General features: G+C 53.2%; 1 protein-coding gene across 3 annotated transcripts; it reads right to left on the reverse strand.

The window, feature by feature from the left end:
• Positions 1–458: 458 nt before the first annotated feature.
• RAC2 (Rac family small GTPase 2) lies at positions 459–10751 on the reverse strand. Of its 3 annotated transcripts, none has more exons than XM_043520373.1 (7): positions 10519–10751; positions 7184–7255; positions 5261–5378; positions 3960–4022; positions 2931–3090; positions 1540–1672; positions 459–700 (listed from the first exon to the last, which is right to left on the reverse strand). In XM_043520373.1, the coding sequence occupies exons 1-6, from the start codon at positions 10551–10553 to the stop codon at positions 1542–1544; spliced, it is 579 nt and encodes a 192-aa protein (XP_043376308.1). In that variant the 5' UTR covers positions 10554–10751; the 3' UTR covers positions 459–700; positions 1540–1541. The 3 variants fall into 3 exon arrangements, with proteins under 3 accessions (XP_043376308.1, XP_038236485.1, XP_043376317.1); XM_038380557.2 differs by having other exon boundaries at positions 459–1437; positions 10519–10741; XM_043520382.1 differs by having other exon boundaries at positions 459–706; positions 10519–10740.
• Positions 10752–17101: the final 6350 nt, after the last annotated feature.

The following is a 17101-nucleotide window of genomic DNA, read 5'->3' on the forward strand; positions in this document are numbered from 1 at the left end:
CAGGTTGTCCTAGGTTCCCTTCCTGTGCCCCTCACAACAGACTTGCTAGCCTTACCTTTCCTCTGCCTTTGGGGAAGAGGCTTGCCTGGGCTCTGTCAGGCTAGACCCTTTGGCTGATAGGTCCCTGAGGAGAGGAGACTTTCTCCCACAGACACAGACAGATCTGAAGGAAGGTTAGCAATAGCTAAATGCAGGCACCTACCAGCTCAGCCTGAGATAGGAGGTCACACCCTTTCAGCTGACATTGCCTTCAGAACCCCCCGCCACCGTCCCTAGCTTGAATCTCAGCTGCGGTGACACCCAGCCAGTCTGACAGAGGCAGGAGGGATTCAACTGGTTGGCTGTGGTCCTTCCGAGTGTCCAGAGATGCCACAGCCAGCATGGTGCAGCCACAGCATCAAACCCGGACAGCCAAGCTTGCAGCGAAGTGCCAGAGAAGGGACACAAGACACCGATGCCAGGAAAGTACAGTCGGTTTATTAACTCTCATTCCCTATACAGAAATTGACAGGAGGAGGGAGGGAGGCTGTGCAAAAGGACAAATGAGTGCTACAGACCCATATTGGTCCTTCTAGGCAGCAGAAACAAACAAGCGCTGTGATCACCAAGCGGTACAAAGGTCCAAGACGCTGAAACCTTCAACCACTGTTGCATCAGCAGAGCCTGGTGTTGTGAGCAAGCTGAGGACTGGGGCTGGAATCTGTGTCCAGAATAACAAGAGGAGGCAGGTTGTGACACCAGCTTGTACCCTTCCAACCTGCCTTCCCCACCCCATCCATCCCTCCCATTCCAGTCCAGCTGTGGTGTGAGGAGAGAAGAGAGCCTTTTTTCTCCCTCACCTGGCCCTGATCAGCTCTGTCTCCTGTCCCTGGCCACTCTGTGCCTCTCTCCTGCCTCCCTGGGGTCTTATGCGGAGGCTGGGGGAAGAGCAGGGGAAGCAATGTGAAGGGGGAGGAGAGGCAGCCGCTGTCTGGTAATGACAGGTTTCAGAGTAGCAGCCGTGTTAGTCTGTATTCGCAAAAAGAAAAGGAGTACTTGTGGCACCTTAGACTAAATTTGTTAGTCTTTAAGGTGCCACAAGTACTCCTTTTCTTTTTGTCTGGTAATGGACAGCTACAAAGCAGCCCCTAGTGGCCAAGCAGGAAAATTGCAGGGGGGGGCTTTTTTGCAGTTTTCCATATATGTTGAGTTGATTTTTAAGGGGAAGGGCTTAAGCTCCACATCCCCCACAACAGGTCACCCCTGTCTCCAAGGTAGCACTGAGGTTCCAGGTCAGAGTCAGGTTTTGGGATCCCATTGAGGGAAGCTGGCCACAACAGCAGCTTCTCTTCAGGATAGAGTCAGGAAGTTCAGGAGGAGAGTGGTGCGGCAGGAAGGGGAGTCCTGCAAGGGGACTTTCTTCAGGGCAGAGGGCACCCCCCAGGCAGCATCAGGGTCCTTTCAAGGGAGAGAAGGGGCAAGGGGGTTATTTACAGAGACAAATCCCCTTAGTGCTGATAGACTGGGGTCTGGAGGGAAGGGGAGCCCTTTTTCACCTACCCCTAGAGGAGGCTGCACCCCCGTTTTTTTGGTCTAGTGGGCTGGGGACAGAGAACCGCTCGGATTGCCTCGTCAAACACCGTTTTCAGGCCACGTTGCGTCAACGCCGAGCACTCGAGGTATTTCACAGAATCTGTCAGGAGAGAAGACTGCACCATCACTGGGAGGAAATGGGAGTGAATCCAGGAGGTCCCCAGCCCAGCCCTGCAACTGTGAAGGGTCCTCACCCAGAAGAGACGCCATCAATGAAGAAGTCTCAGGGGCCAATGTCAGCCAGAACAGATGCATCCATCTGTCTCTCTCTGTCTGTCTGCTCTGGCCCCCAACACTGCAGTGGCTGAGCATCTCGCAATCAGTGACATATCAATCTTCACAACACCCCTGTGAGGTAGGGCAGTGCTATTACCCCCATTTCACATTTGGGGAACTGAGGCTCAGAGAGACTGACTTGGCCCTAGCCCTGCCAAACCTGCTTCAAAGCCATGTGAGACAGATTTGATGGATCCCCAACCCTGGTCGGGCTGTCAAGATTTGTGGCCAGGTTTGTGGAGTGGAAAGCATTCTCACTCTGAGAGGAGAGGATGAGGTGGCTGTGTGGAGAATGGGAGGTAGGTTGGGGGCGAGTGCTTGTGATTCGTCCCTGGGGGAATGGCTGTGCTTCACTGACTAGCCCCCTCTTCTCTGAAATCCCAGCTGAAAACAACCCATTTCTCCCTACCTTGTGCCTCTGCGTCTCCCCCTCGCCTCTCACCTAGCTACGTCTCGGGTTTAGGGGCTACACGAGGCAAGGAAGTGCTGTACTGTGCAGCGGAGCAGGGGAAAGAGACACACACAGATGAACAAAAAAGTGGGGGCAGAGCTACCATCTTCCCAGAGTCACTCGCACAAACCCCAGATCACGGGGACAGGAAGAGGAAGCAGCGGTTGGGTCTCTCCGAGACAAATTAAAGACCTCACTGTCCCTCCTACTTCCGGACTTGTGGAGGAGGGTTCTGCCAGCAGAGCAGCTGTGGCTTTCACAGAAAAGACTGACCAGCTAGAAGAGGCCGGGGTGGGATAGCTGGTGGGGGATGTGTCAGCAAAAGATCCTGGCCAGAAGAGGGGCAGAAGACAGGGAGCTGAGGGATGGGACCTCCTCACAAAGAGTGTCACAAAAATAAAAGGCCAGGCCTGCCCTTCCAGAGCCCCCAATACCCTGTTCTGTCACACACCCATTGGCATTTCTTCCAGGTGCCCGGTAGCAGCTCCCACTCAGCTTCATGGAATCCTGCCCATGTTCCCCATCCCCTACCAAGGAAGCACATGCCAAACTGATGGAGAGCTCACACACACACACCCCCGTCCTCTCCCCCAGCGGCCTCAGCATATTGCCAATATGACCTTCTACCTACCGATCTCCTTGGCCAGCGCGAGGCCCTGCGGGTACGTGATGGGCGACAACTTCTTCTCCTTCAGCTTCTCAATCGTATCCTTGTCATCACGGAGATCCAGCTTGGTGCCCACAAGGATGATGGGGGTGCTGGGGCAGTGGTGTCGGACCTCAGGGAACCACTAGAGGGAGGTCGAGAAGGGGCCGGGAGGAGAGAGAAAAAGACACACACCCACACACACCAAATAAAATCCACCTGCCACTGTTTCCTCCTACACTGTCCTGTGTGGTAGTGTGGACAACTGCAGCCAGACTCCAACCTGCTCCACGATGGGGTCCAGAGGCAAAGCTCCTGACAAGAGAGCCCATAGTGGGACTTCCCTCCCCCGGAGCTGAGACACAGGAGTGGTGGAAGGGAGAGAGCTATGCAACAGCCTCAGGCTGCGCCCCCCAGCTGCCTCCCTCCCCTTTAGGTGGGAGCTGAAAGTTGCGGGGAAATACACTGTTGGTTCCCACCCCACCCCAAGCTGAATGTTGGGGGAATATATCCCCATGCCCCAGAAATTACCAACGCATAAGAGCTGTGCTGAGCTGGTCTTGGTTGAAAGTTACCCCCTGAACGTGCAGGTTGCAGCAGTGAAAGCTGCTGGGGTCAGGGCAGTGAAGGGGCAGGAGTGGGGGGCGGGTGCTAAGGAAGCACCCAGGTAAGAACCGGGAACAGTGTGTTACCCACTCTCATGTCCTGGAGCAGCACAGTTGGTGGGCCCTAGAATCTAGCCTGGTTTGTTCGTTAATCTCTCTTGAACAACCCAGAGGCTGTGGTAGGCCAATATTCTAGCTACTCCTGAGAGAGACACAAAGAAAAATAGCTCTCAGGATCCAGCTAATCCATCAGCTGTTACCGCCCACACTCACTGCACAAGCGTTCCTTTTTCAAGGCCAGAGTCTGTTCGTGTGGCTCCCACTGGCTCCTTGAGCTGCACGGGGCGAGTTAGTGCCTACCTCTGCCCTCTCCACACAGACACCTCCACACCAGCCACGATGTGCTTACCTTGGCGCGGACGTTTTCATAAGAGGCCGGACTGACCAGAGAGAAGCAGATCAGGAAGACGTCCTGTAAGGACACAGCAGCATTCGAGGATTAGGCTGTGCACATCGCATTGCGTGAGGGGGTCCCCTCCCAGCACTATGCTGGAGCATTCTGTCCAGCATCGGAGAGGGATGGGCCGGTGAAAGGTGCTGGATTGACAGCCCTGGAGACTCAAACTCTCTTGTTATCCCCCCCCCTAAAAGGTACAGCACCATGCACCTTCCCTCCATCCCTCCCAATCTGTACAACTCAGTCCTGACATTTGTGAGCCGCCTGGAGGAGAGAGAAGGTTGTTCAGTCTCCTGGTGCAGCCAGCCCTTGGTAACAGCTGACGCTGTTACTGAGGGAATCTATCATTGCTAAGTGTGGCGGTGGAGCTTTTGTGATGTGGACTCCTGTCCTACTGGGAAATGGACTGACGCTCCCTCACTCATTTCCCACAGATCATCAACCAACCATCAGATGGGGACAGTTTTGGTCTCTGCCAAATGGGGCCAGATTCAAACTGGTCACTATAAATGCAGGAGTGAGACCCAGTGGGTACTTGGGTACTCAGAAAAATACTTCTCTGGTGGCCCCATCACTGCAGAATTTCAGCTTTAGTTTAAAAACAGCAACTCTAAGCCTATGTTTCTAGCCCTTCCAAGTTGTGAAGGAAACCTGCTGAATGTGAACTGATGCAGTGTTGTCTTCCTGAATCTACAATCAGACTGCTTGGGACAATAGCACTATTGTGTGTTGACTCTGAATCCTACTGATGACCATAACAACACAATTAACTATTTTACTGCTGATTGTTTTAACAGACTGTGGATGGAGCTTGAGTAAAGTACCACCATCCCCACTTCTTAAAGGTAAGAAGCTCTGTTTCATGGACTCAGAACGCTCCAGTCTCACAATCAGGACACAAGAAGACAGGAAAGTCTCCATACCTCATTTGCAAAGGCCCAGAGTCAGTCAAATCCTGTGAGAGACACCTTAGTGCTGAATGATACCATATGATATTTAGATGGCTCTCCAAAATATTCCCCATAATCCCTGCACTCTTTTGGACCCCCAGTTGCATAGCATATAAAATAACGGGAATGGGGTCTTTGGGGGCTGGTGAGCTCTGAGAGAGGGGCAAATTAAGAGAGGAATTCTAGCTCCATCACAGGCTGATAGTAAGTCCGACTTCTCCAGCACAGGGAGGAGATGTTGCCAAGGGAATGCACCCTGGGTGCGATGAGTGGGGGAGCAGGGCACAGTGAGAAATGACCCACCGTCTGCGGATAGGAGAGGGGTCTCAACCGGTCATAATCCTCTTGCCCAGCTGTATCCCACAGCCCCAGGTTTACGGGCTTGCTGTCAACCATCACATTGGCGGAATAGTTATCGAACCTGCAATGCAAAGAGAGAGAGAGTTGGTTCCTCAAACCAGGGAGAAGAGAGCTCAGGGGACAGGAGGCCATGGCGACAACGAGCCTCTTCCTGGTGCGCCCGGGAAGGAAAGAGACACCCCCCTGCAGTGCTCCAGTGCTGCTGGCTCACCGAATGCCTGCACCCATCCCACCGCAACCTACCTCCCCATAGCCCAGCTGTCCCAAAATCCTTCCCAGCTCCAGCTTCTCCCACTGCCTTTGGGGCTCCATCCTGCCTGCGAAGTCCCAATCTCTTACTTCCCCTCAAGTTCCCCTTGCCAAGCTCTCCCCATGCCCCGCTCCAGCTCTGTGCTCTCTGAGCCTTCGTCTGCACCCTTTTATTTTAAACACCAGATTGCCCTCTTAAACAGATTCGTGCCATCCACCTTCTCTGTATCACACAGGACCGTGGTCCCTGCCAAACCCCCACTGCAACTGGGTCAGGACACCATGGCTTGCCCCCCTACTCGTACAAAACATGCTGTGGTATCTCTAATGCCTATAGCCAGTGAGGCTCTCCTGTCTTGGGGCAGAGCATCCCCAGGCACCGTGCTGGGACACAGGGTCACTGGCAGCACAGAGAACAGTTGCCACCCACACAGGTGCTCCTTGTAGGTCTCCCATCTTGAAACCATTTGTTATATTTTTCCCTATGCAGAGAGCAATCACAAGTTCTCAGTCTAAAGTGAAGGAAAAGAGCAACAAGAAAGAACTAAAGTAAAGTCCCCGTGAGGGAGCACACCGTGTGCATGTCTCCTCTGGAACAGGCAGCCCCAACTCAGAGAACAAAATGGCTGCCTCTCTCTGTACACAGGGCAGGGGTCCTAGATACGAACCGGTGTGGTGCACAGCAAGTAGAAGGTGTCGCACAGCTACACACACCACACCGTTTGGCACACAGGAGGTGACAGTATCGCAGCACAATCTGGCTGCCAAGAAGAGATGGCTTCTCGTGGCCAAAAGCTCAGCTCAGACTGACCATGTCAAAGGGCAAGGATTTCAGGTGCTCCCAGCCCTGTCTGCAGAGTGATTTATATGCAGCTTCCCAAGACACTTTCCTTTGCTACTGTAGTATAACAGCAACACACACCTGGCTCTTCCAGGGAGCTGGAACCCTAAGGGCCAGATTCTGACACCCTTACCCCCACACACAGGGAGTAGCCCCAGTGATTTCAGTGGGACTTCTTGTGCAGTACGGTGCTATTCACTGAGAACAAGGGTACATGCCAGCGGTGGTGAAGGGAGAGAGGAACGTCAGCTTGCACCATCCCTAATCAAGAGCTGCTAGTAGCCTGTGCTTGGGGCCATCCTAAATTGCATCCCTGCTTCAGTGGCCCCTATAGGAGTTTGCAGTGGTGCAGATCTGTTCTGGCCTTGCACCTTGCTGCCTGGACACGCTCCTTGCATCCTTTACCCTGTCCCCTACAGCTAGGGTTCCCCCTGAGGCAGCACAGAATTGGCTCTGCCCCAGGTATGAAGGTTCCCGGTGCCAGGGCTTATGTCTTCCTTGTGGTCCCTTTAGGTCAAGCTTCCTGGTGTAAAAGAGTCACAGGGCAATGATGAAGTAGGCCCCTTGTCCATTTCACAGCTGGTGAAATGAAGGCTGGGACTATCCAGATACCGGACAGCCCCATAGCCTACAAATGAACAGCTTTCTGGTGTCGAGACTTGACCCAGTACTGACTTATGGGTGCAGAGAGCTGGTCCTCCCGATGGCTGTGTGTTCCTCTGCCCTCCTGCTTGCCCTCTGCCTGGCCCCCAGACTCCCGTCCGTTGGATACTCACACAGTGGGGATGTATTCGCCTGGGAAGGCATTGGTGGTGTAGCTGATGAGGAGACAGGTTTTACCCACAGCTCTGAAAGAGACAGAAAACACACCCAGGACCTGTTACTGTGATTCCTGCTGGGCGGGGGGGACGTGGTATCATGCCTTCCCTGGCCAGAAAGCCAGACATAGCAGAGGGCTGGAGGAGAAGAACAGAGAAACCAGATTCCCAGCCCTAATCACTGTACAAGCAGGGTTAAGATGTTAGAGGGAAAGGGAAGGAGAGAAGATGTCACATTGCTCTAGTGTCTTCTAGCCTGAAAGTTGAGGCATTTTACAGACCTTACACAGGGATCACTCAGCTGAAATGCAGCCATTCTGGGGTAGAGCACAGCGGCTGTTTTTCAGTGCACAGCAACAAAGAATTTCTGACAGGAGACGGAGGAGTATACATGTCTGTTTGATACAGCAGTGACAACGTAGAGTAAAAGAATGCAATTGCCCAGATGGCACCCCCGCAAGGACAGCACCCTCTAATGCCACGCTGGGACATGGCGTCAGTACGAGGGAAAGGACACCTCACGCTGTATGAGCACGGCACCATGTTGGCTTTCCTGAGGCTACCTACCAAACGTCATTGCATGCTCCTTCCAGCATGACATAGCACTCATGAGCAGGGCTGCCTGCAGCGAGGCTGCTCTTGGGGCTTCTGAGCAAGCAGCCAAAGCTTCCTCCCCCCTCCTCCCCTTCTCCTCTCATAGAGTCATAAGGTTTAAAGCCAGAATGGGCCATCAGATCATCTAGTCTGACTTCCTGTATAACACAGCAACTAGACACCCGCAGCTGGCCTGTGCCCGCCGACTCAGACTCACAGAGCAGGGCTGTTTCTTTGCTGTGTAGACTTCTGGGCTCGAGCTGGAGCACAGTGGGAGGGTCCAGAGCCCGGGGTCCAGTCTAAGGCCAGAAGTCTATACAGCAATGAAACAGCCCTGTAAGCCCGAGTCGGCTGGCACGGGCAACCACGGGTTTTTCTTTGCTGTGCAGACCTACCCTTGCAGGCCACCAGCACCACCCCTCTTTCAATGGAGCATGGTGGAGCATTAGGTGGCCAGAGCCACAACACATCCCAACCCATCCCAATCCCAGAAGAGGGCACTAGTGTGAGAGAGACCAGGCCAAAGGGACTTCAAAGAAATGCAGGGAGAGCAGGGACTTGAACCTATGTCCCCCACAGCTTGAGTGCTCAAACCACTAGGCTATGGGATATTTGGGGGAAACCAGGCTCTCTTTGTGTCCAGAAATTCCATCCTGGACTCGAGACAGCATTTCAATGAATTGGCATTTTCTGTCACACAAAAAAAGGTTCCACAGAAAAGTTTCCAACCATCTCTAGTGAAGGGCAAAGGAGCCAACTGTGAAGGAAAAAAGAGATTACAGAGAGAGAAAGGAATCACAGCCAGGATAAACAGGGGAAGGATGGCCTAATGGCTAATGGACTGGCCTTTCCCAGCTCTGACTTGCTGGGTGACCTTGGGAAAGTCATATAACCTTACTGTGCCTCCATTTCCCCATCTGTAAAATGGAGATAACAATACTGACCTGCCTCCCAGGTGGGTGGCAGCACCTTAAAGCAATGGAATTAGCAGAGTTCTGGAGGAGGGTTATAGGGTTATTGTGCTGGGGGCCAATTATGGGGATAGAGCCATTGAGCTGAAGGAGGGATATGGGGCTAGCAGAGCTATGGGGGAGGGTTACGGGGTTACTGTGCTGGGGGCCGGTTATGGGGATAGAGCCGTTGAGCTGAAGTAGGGATATGGGGCTAGTAGAGCTATGGGGGAGGGTTATGGGGTTACTGTGCTGGGGGCCGGTTATGGGGATAGAGCCGTTGAGCTGAAGGAGGGATATGGGGCTAGCAGAGCTATGGGGGAGGGTTATGGGATTACTGTGTTGGGAAGTGGTGATGGGGTCAGTGGGGAGGGATATGGGGTGGCAGAGCTATGGGGGAGGGTTATGGGATTATTGTGTTGAGAAGCAGTGATGAGGTCAGTGGGGGGGATATGGGGCTAGCAGAGCTATAGAGTTTATGGGGTTAACAGTCATGGGGGAGGCTCTGGGGGTGGTAGAGTTATGGGGCAGAGTACTGGCATTGTGTTGGGGGGTTAGCAGAGTTCTGGGGAGAGGTTGTGGGGCACCTATGGGGTTAGTCCCAGGGTGTTTCCTGAGCAGGTGGTTTCAGGTACAGCTCTGTAGCCCTTAGTTTCTGGTCTTTACGGTATTTTCCTGGCAAGTACCAACGTTTGGGGTTTGCTCTGTATTTCTTTGTCCCTCCCCCACCCGCTCGCCTGCCTCTGCCTCCAAGGTGGTTTCTATAATTTGATCGTTTGTTTGCAAACTTCCTCCTGGGGCCAGTTGAAAGGAGGAAGTGGCTGCGGGTGCAGGGCCTCTGCAAATGTCACTTCATATGCTACGGATAGCTGATAGCTGCCCCAGATAACAGCATCACCAGCTCCTAGCCTGGAAGTGGTTTAACCCTCACAGTGCCAGACACTACTCCCGCCTCGCAGATGCTCTCCTGGGCCCTGGCTGCTTGTCTCCTAGTGCCCCTGCAGGGGCAGCAGCCCACTGGGGCCCGGCTTGAGGAAGTTCCTGCTGTTGAAGGCCTTGCCTGGGCCATATCCACTGACAGCAGGGTGCACACTGGCCAAGCGATGGATAAGCCAGGCTATGATTATGCTGTGCTCAGATGCCCAGGGTTTCATTGCCTCACATACCTAAGGCAGATGGAGGGCATCGTGTGTCTCAGGGGCAAAGGGGAAAGGAACATCTCCTCCCTGCTGCATCCATGGGAGTCCCACTGAACGATCTCCTGGACAACTCATGGAGAGAGCATAGGTTCTGAGATCCACAGAAGAGGACCCACGGCGCTATCCATGCATCACTGCCATGTGTCAGTCACCCCCACCGATGGCTTGTGGCGTGGCTCAGTAGAAGGGAAACCACAATCTTCCCCACTGTATGTTAAACCTGACTCCCATTCTACCAGCAATAGCTGCAGTGTGGGAGGCATCGTAGAGGCGACACCTTCATCTAGGGGAGATCGGCCAACCTACAAATAGTTCTTGCTTCAGTGGGCCTTTTACACCTGCCCCGGAAAATGCCCGTCCCCGATCCCGAAATAACACACGACCTCTGTCGCAGGCTGCCCTCCTGCATGCCCTGCCTGGCAGAGAAAGAGAGCGAAAGCAGTTCAGAAGAAGTCAAAAGCAAAGAAGGTGAAATGTCACCAAGAAACAACCTTCCCCCTTCTCTGCCCTCCCCTCCCCCACCCCCACCAAAAAATAGAAGGGTACGTACCCATCTCCCACCACCACACACTTGATGGCCTGCATTTCTCTGGCCTCACGGAGGAGGGCGGCTCCTGGGGCAGGAGGAGTCAGGCAAAGCTAATGCTCTCAGGTGACCAGAGGAAAGACCTGTACAAATGTAATGTCAAATCTAGCGTTGAAGGGAGCAGCAGATCGTGGGGAGGGAGGAAGTGGAAGAGAGAATGTTACTTAACCCTCCCTTTCCCATCAGCCCCACCCCTCTGGTAGTTGAGGCCACTGGCTGAAGGCGGGGCATGTGCAAGCATGCAGTTTGAAAGACAGTTTCATGAGCCAGATGACTCAAGTAATTTCTTTGCTATGCTTCCTGTCCCCCAGCTTTGAGCAGCAGGGGGTGCTGTGCTGCCTCTAGCCAGGGGTTAAACTAAGGCGGAGAAAGAGGGAACACCATTCCCGCCCCTTTGCAGAGAGCAGAGGGTGGGGTCCTCCTTTTCTTCCTGTCTTCCCCAGGGCTCCCTTTCCTCTCAGGCGGGTGCAGTGAGGACTCACCAGTCAGGGTAATCTGCTGTGGGTGCAGGAGGAGGAGCCAGCTCCGACTGAGGAGTTTCAGGGCCTCCCATTTGTCAGGTGAGAGCGGTAAAGAATCACAGAGAAAGCTGAACAAGGAGCTTTACTAGAATCAGGAAAGCAGCGTTATCCCTACTGCTACTCTACCTCTCCCTCTACTTCACTACTCAGCTTCGGCCTCGAACCTTCCCCACTCCCCCTCCTGCCCGGCTTGCTACTGTGAAGGAACAGCACACATATCCTCATACTCACCCATACGTGGAGCAGCAGTAGCAGCTCCTGATGGAGGAAGAAGAAGTGTCTCAGCCTAGATAAGTCTCCTATCCATCTCCTTTCCCCTAAAGGAAGATCTATCTGTCCCAGCTAAGTTTTTATACAGTGCCTGTCACTGTAGTATCTAAGTGCCTCATTGGCTAGCTTCGTGATATATGGGGACCCAGTCCATCTCAAACAGGAGACTTTTATTAAACAAGTCAGCTACAACTACAGCACAACCACGCTTCCCTGCAGCTTGAGCCCCAGCTTTGTCTCCTTTGTTTACCAGGAACCACATCCCTGCCTGGAATGCTATACAATCCACAGAGACATCTAGTGGCTGAACAGCATAACTGCAAGTGAACATATCATTACAAAAAGAAAAGGAGTACCCGTGGCACCTTAGAGACTAACAAATTTATTAGAGCATAAGCTTTCGTGAGCTACAGCTCACTTCATCGGATGCATGAAGTGAGCTGTAGCTCACGAAAGCTTATGCTCTAATAAATTTGTTAGTCTCTAAGGTGCCACGGGTACTCCTTTTCTTTTTGCGAATACAGACTAACACGGCTGCTACTCTGAAACATGTCATTACAGACTCCCTTCCAGCCACTTGTCCTGTGATCCTGAGCAGATGGTCTCCCTTCGATCCAATCTGCTCGCATTATTCTTAAACAAGGGACCCCCAGCTGGCTGGAAGGGATATGATTGTATAACAAAAGGGGAAATTAGCTTAATCTGTGAAACACATGCACACAGTCCATGGAGGGCCAGACTGTGAGCCATTCGATGAAAATATAACAAACCAAATAAAGCAGGGGTTGGCACTTCACTAGCTATATAAGCATCTCAGCCCTCCTGCCATTGTCCCAGCCAGTATCAGATACCCTAACCTCCTGTCCAGCAGGGCAGGGCAGACCCTTGGACTCTGGGTCTCAGATGCTGCTCTGTGTGTCTCTCTCAGAGGGCCCAAGGACTCCATCCCGGTACTCTGTACAATGCAACATCTTGCGAACCAAGCCGGATAGAGGCAGGGACTGCAGTGTTACCAACTCTACCAGCCAGCCTTGCCACCCGCATCGGAATTTCAGCCTGGGATGGATGGTAGAGCCCCCTCTGATTGGCTGCTTCTGGGAAAGAGCAGCCAATCATGACTGCTGCAGCAAGCAGGCCGAGCTTTCCCCCTACTCCAAAGGAGTTTTTGGGTAGGGGAAGAGTTAGAGGGATTAGCCAACACCATTCTCACAGCGGGGGAGGAGGGACTAGAAAGCACCTAGCAGCTCAGGGCAGTTCTTCACCTTCCTCCCTCCCCTCCTGTGAACAATAGGTCAGTCTGCTCTCTGCTCCTCCTCCCCCACCCCCATTCCTGGTGCATTCCCAAGTCTGGAAGGGGGCATGGGATGCCTGGAGATGCAGGGGGAGCAGTGGTTCACTGAGGGGCAAAGGGCAAGTGTGAGTCTGGGGGGACACAGAATTAATTAATTATAATTTTGGGGTACCATCAGGCAGCCAGAGGTAGCCCTGTAGTGGGGACAAAGGCCATCTTAGTATATAAATTTACTGCACCCCATGCTCCCCCCCCACACACACACACACTACACTGGGGCTGAGCCGGGGGAGTTCAAAAATCAGCAGACAGACCAAAACTACAATATTAGCTATAAAAAAGCTTGTGATTTTGGGGCTAATCTCCTGATTTGGGGGGCATCTGACTCACAATTCTTGAACTTTTGGGGTTAGCAAGACTGGGTCCTTGGGAAGGTCGTTCTCCGGTGTCCTGCCTCCCACAGCGGCCAGTCACTGATCTTTCTGAGGGAGGTGCAAGAATCCTAGCAGGTAGGGAGTCACAGGATAACCTGCCAGTTTCTCCAGTTGTTAAAGGTTGGCATTAGTGCTGAAGCATGACGGTGTGCAGCCCTTCCAAAACTCCTGGTTACTTATTCTACATGGAGCTACCCAGCTGTGGCTATGTCTACATTGCAGCTGGCCGCTGTCATTCCCAGGTGAGACATACACATTCTAGCTCACGCAGAGCTAGCGTGCTGACAATATCAGTATGATGGCAGCCCCGTCGGAGATAGCAGATGTATAGTCAGTGGGCTAGCCCAGCCGCTGCACTGCTATTTTTAACACACTAGCTTGAGCAAAGCTAACACGTATGTGTAGAGTGACCAGATGTCCTGATTTCATAGGGACAGTCCTGATATTCGGGGATTTTTCTTATATAGATGCCTATTACTCCACTTCACCCCCATCCTGATTTTTCACATTTGCTGTCTGGTCACCCTACGTATACTTTACCTGAGCTGGAAATTGCACCTCCCAGGTACAGCATACACATACCCTGTGGCTCCAGGCACAGGAGCTGAGAGCAGGGATACAGTCCCTCTTACACTGTCAGTGCTCCTGCTGGCACCGAGGCAGGATGGAGGAGAAGGAGGAAGCTGCCTGTCTCAAATACAAAGGGGGGGGAGGGAAGTTGGAGCAGGAGCAGAAGGGGACAGATGTGAGGGGACAGGAGCAAGGGTGGGGAGGGCAGGAACCAAGGACAGGGAGGGTAATAGCATGGTGGAGGGGGACGACTAGAGTCATGGAAATGGGAGGATAAGAGTGGGGCGTGGTGGGGAAGATGTGCAGGAGCTGGGAACAAGGGCAGGAGTGGGAGGATGGGGCAAGGGCAGGAGCCAGGGGAGGATTAGAATGGGGGGACAGGGACAGGAGTTGGACAGAAGGAGAGCAAGCTGCCAAGGGGGTAGCAACAAGGGAGAGGACAGGGGCAGGAATGGGGACAAGGGTAGAAGAAGACAGGGAGAGGTTGTGGGAAAATATCTGTAACCACTAGAGCACACTCCCCTACAGAACTTGAAAGTTTACAGAACCCAAGAGTCCAGAGTTTCACCATTCCTCTGCTGTCTAACAAATAGCTGTGAACCCCCCCCCCCCCCGGCAAAGTATGTGTCTCCATCCCCTTCTAGTGGCAGATCCACAGAGAAGATAACAGACTTTTACTGCTACCAGTTACGCCATTACTTCCAACCTAGAGGACTGTGCTGTGAATCTAAAGATCACAACCCTGCTGATGACCCATAGGGAGGTGGAGAGGACAGTCAGTATGGTTCCATGTGATTAAATTGTTGGCTTTTAAATGTTTTAAAAACTTAGAAATTTACATTCTGAAAAATCTGTGCTAAAAGAACATTAAGGTTGCAAAGTCAATCACTGCTGTGTTAAGAAAGGCCAACACTAGACTAGGCGAATTGGTGGTATCTGCCCCGTTAAGGCCTACTAGTGCAGGTGCCATGGGCTTGGAGGCCCATGGGCGGAAGAGGCTTATATCCTGGAATTACTTGGCGCAGCTACATCCTCAGCATGCTGTGATTCGCCTTGTGCCTCTCTCCAGCCACCAAGGGGTGCTCTTGGCCAGGGTTTGCTGCCCTGGAGAGTGGGGGGAAGGGGAGGCTGGCTTCTGGCATGTCTTGTTTCTCTCACAGAGTTTGAAGAAGAAGCTGGGAGGAAGAGGAAGAGGAAGAGGAATTTGTCGGTGTGATGGCTGCGCTCTGACAGACTCACCCAGGCCTTGCTGTATTGTCTCTGCAGCTTGGTGATCCACGGGAGGTGGGATTCCTGTAGAACCCAAAGGGGAGCAGGGTTCAGGTGGTGGAGGAGATGGGGGTTCAAATATGAGGCTTCCCCAGCCTACAAATCCAAGGGAGGGGAGAAACTTGAATTACCCCATTGCTCCCCTTTCCTGTCATCCCAGATGTCACCCTGCCCCATCGCCCAACTGTTGTCCCTGCCCTTCGTTCTTACCTCAGTGTACCCTGTTCTGTCATCCCCCGACAGCTCCCCAGGCCAGGAACAGCATCCTTCAGCAGAGCATGCATGGCGAAGAAGGGCTCTTCCGGGGGGAATGTAGGAATGACTGGGAAGGGGAACTCCTAGCCCAGCACAGAGACATGGGGAAAGCAGGAAGTGGGAGCAGATGAAGAGGCCTGGACCCTAGCCCAGGGGATGGGAAAGGAACGTGGGAAGAGATGAGGAGGGAGTGTCTTGTATCCCGGCACAGGGACATGAGAGAGAGGATTCTCCCAATCAAGGGGGAGAAGATATGTGTACCCAGGGCTCAAATGGCAATTACTTTACAAGGAGGGATGCAGCCTTCCCACATCCTACCCCACCCTGGAGGACTGAGGCATCCTTGACTGTGTGCCAGGTCTGTGCAGAAGGGCAGCGTGATGGGTTCTAACCCCAGCTTTATTCCCCTTTTGCCTGCCTCACTTTCCCACCAGCTCAGCTTCCCATCAATTGCCTCCTGCTTTTTGTTCTTCCTTTACTTCGTCCCCTCCTGCAGCTCTTTCCTGCTCGACCGCTTGCTGTCTGTGGTCTTTGATTGACTGACGTGTTTGTTTCACCTGAGTTGAATTCAGACATAAGGTCACTAGTGAAATGAGTGCAGGGGGTTCTCAGACCAGTCATTCGTGGATGTTTAGCTGCATTGCCGAGACCTCACAGGATTCCCCAAGACTGGCCACCTCCAATGAGGAAAGAACCTGGAACTGGAATAGCAGAGGGGACGGTGGCAGAGTTGGTGATGGGGCCAAGGGCAGCAGAGTTGAGGGGCATTGGCTGATCTGTGTCAGCAGTTAGCACTGGATGAGCAGAGAGAGCTGCAGGCCAGGTCTGAGGTGCCTCTGAAGAGCCATGTGGGGATCCCGGTACTGGGATAAGAAGGGGTGCTGCAGGTCAGGATACAGACTGGCAGAGCTGTGGGAGGACTGGAGAGCAGGTCTGAATGAGGCTTATTGACAGAACTCGGCCAGGGCCTCTGCGGCTGGAGCGACGGAGTGTGCTGAAGGTCAGGACTAAGCTGCATTGCCTGCACTGTGTGGGTCTCATGCAGGGGCTCCTCCCCTTGTTTGGGGGACCAAGAAATCTCAACTTGCATTTAATAAAAGCCCCAAACAATACATTTCTAGCCTTTTGCCTTGTGAAAATGGCCTTGGACATGAAAACCTGCGGGTGGAGGGGATTTGTCACTGCTTCTTCCTAAAAATCGTGGGTTATTCATGATCGTCCCCCCACCCATGGCTGCTTGGGTTTAGTCTTTGGGATGCCTATAATTCACAGCTGTGGGGTGCTGGATTTCTGGGAGGACCCCAGGCCCCACCTGGGCTGCCACAAGCTCCCTTCCCCCTCAGTGAGCCCCAATCGTCCAGTGTATTTGGAAAATTGTCCCTTGAAAACCTGTTTTACACGGTAACAACTGTGCACAGAGTCCAGCCCAAGCAACCAGGCTGTGGCTCTGCAGCAGGAGGCCGAGGGTGACCTGAGGAGCTTTCCAATCTCCCCATTTTATATAAAATGAGTCAGTTAGCTTTGGGGTTGCCCCATGGAACCATCTTCCAAACCCTCCCCGCAACCCTATTGCCAGTCCCGTGCACGGTGCAGTGAGTATAGCAGGTAGGGATTGGGGAAATGGCTTTGCAGGCTGCTCAAGAGAGGTAATGTTAATGCAGTAGCAGGGGGTGGTCTTGGACCAAGGGGCATGGCATAGTTGGTGGAGGGCAGAATTGGAATAGTACAGCATGCAGCAGTGAGGTGCATAGGCAGAGCTGGGGTGGGCTCAGGGCTGGAATAGCAGGGACCGCTGCAGGGCCGGAGTGAGGGGCCCGGGCAGAGCTGGGAGGCAGAACTGAAGAAGCATAGAGTACGGCCGGGCAGAAGTGAGGTGCTCTGGCAGAGCTGTAGGTTGTGTGGAGGAGAGGCCTGCCAGATACCTGCTCACATTGTGC

This window comes from Dermochelys coriacea, chromosome 1 (genome assembly GCF_009764565.3).
Source record: "Dermochelys coriacea isolate rDerCor1 chromosome 1, rDerCor1.pri.v4, whole genome shotgun sequence".
Classification (NCBI taxonomy): domain Eukaryota; kingdom Metazoa; phylum Chordata; order Testudines; family Dermochelyidae; genus Dermochelys; species Dermochelys coriacea.

What these genes read in the sequence shown, in the direction of transcription:
- RAC2 (XM_043520373.1), bottom strand. Translation starts at nt 10,553, where the DNA reads ATGCAGGCCATCAAGTGTGTGGTGGTGGGAGATGG. An exon ending in CCCTCTCCTATCCGCAGACG is followed by an intron (nt 4,023 to 5,260) that starts GTGGGTCATTTC and finishes GTGTCCTTACAG; the next exon opens with GACGTCTTCCTGATCTGCTT. An exon ending in ATGAAAACGTCCGCGCCAAG is followed by an intron (nt 3,091 to 3,959) that starts GTAAGCACATCG and finishes ACCTCCCTCTAG; the next exon opens with TGGTTCCCTGAGGTCCGACA.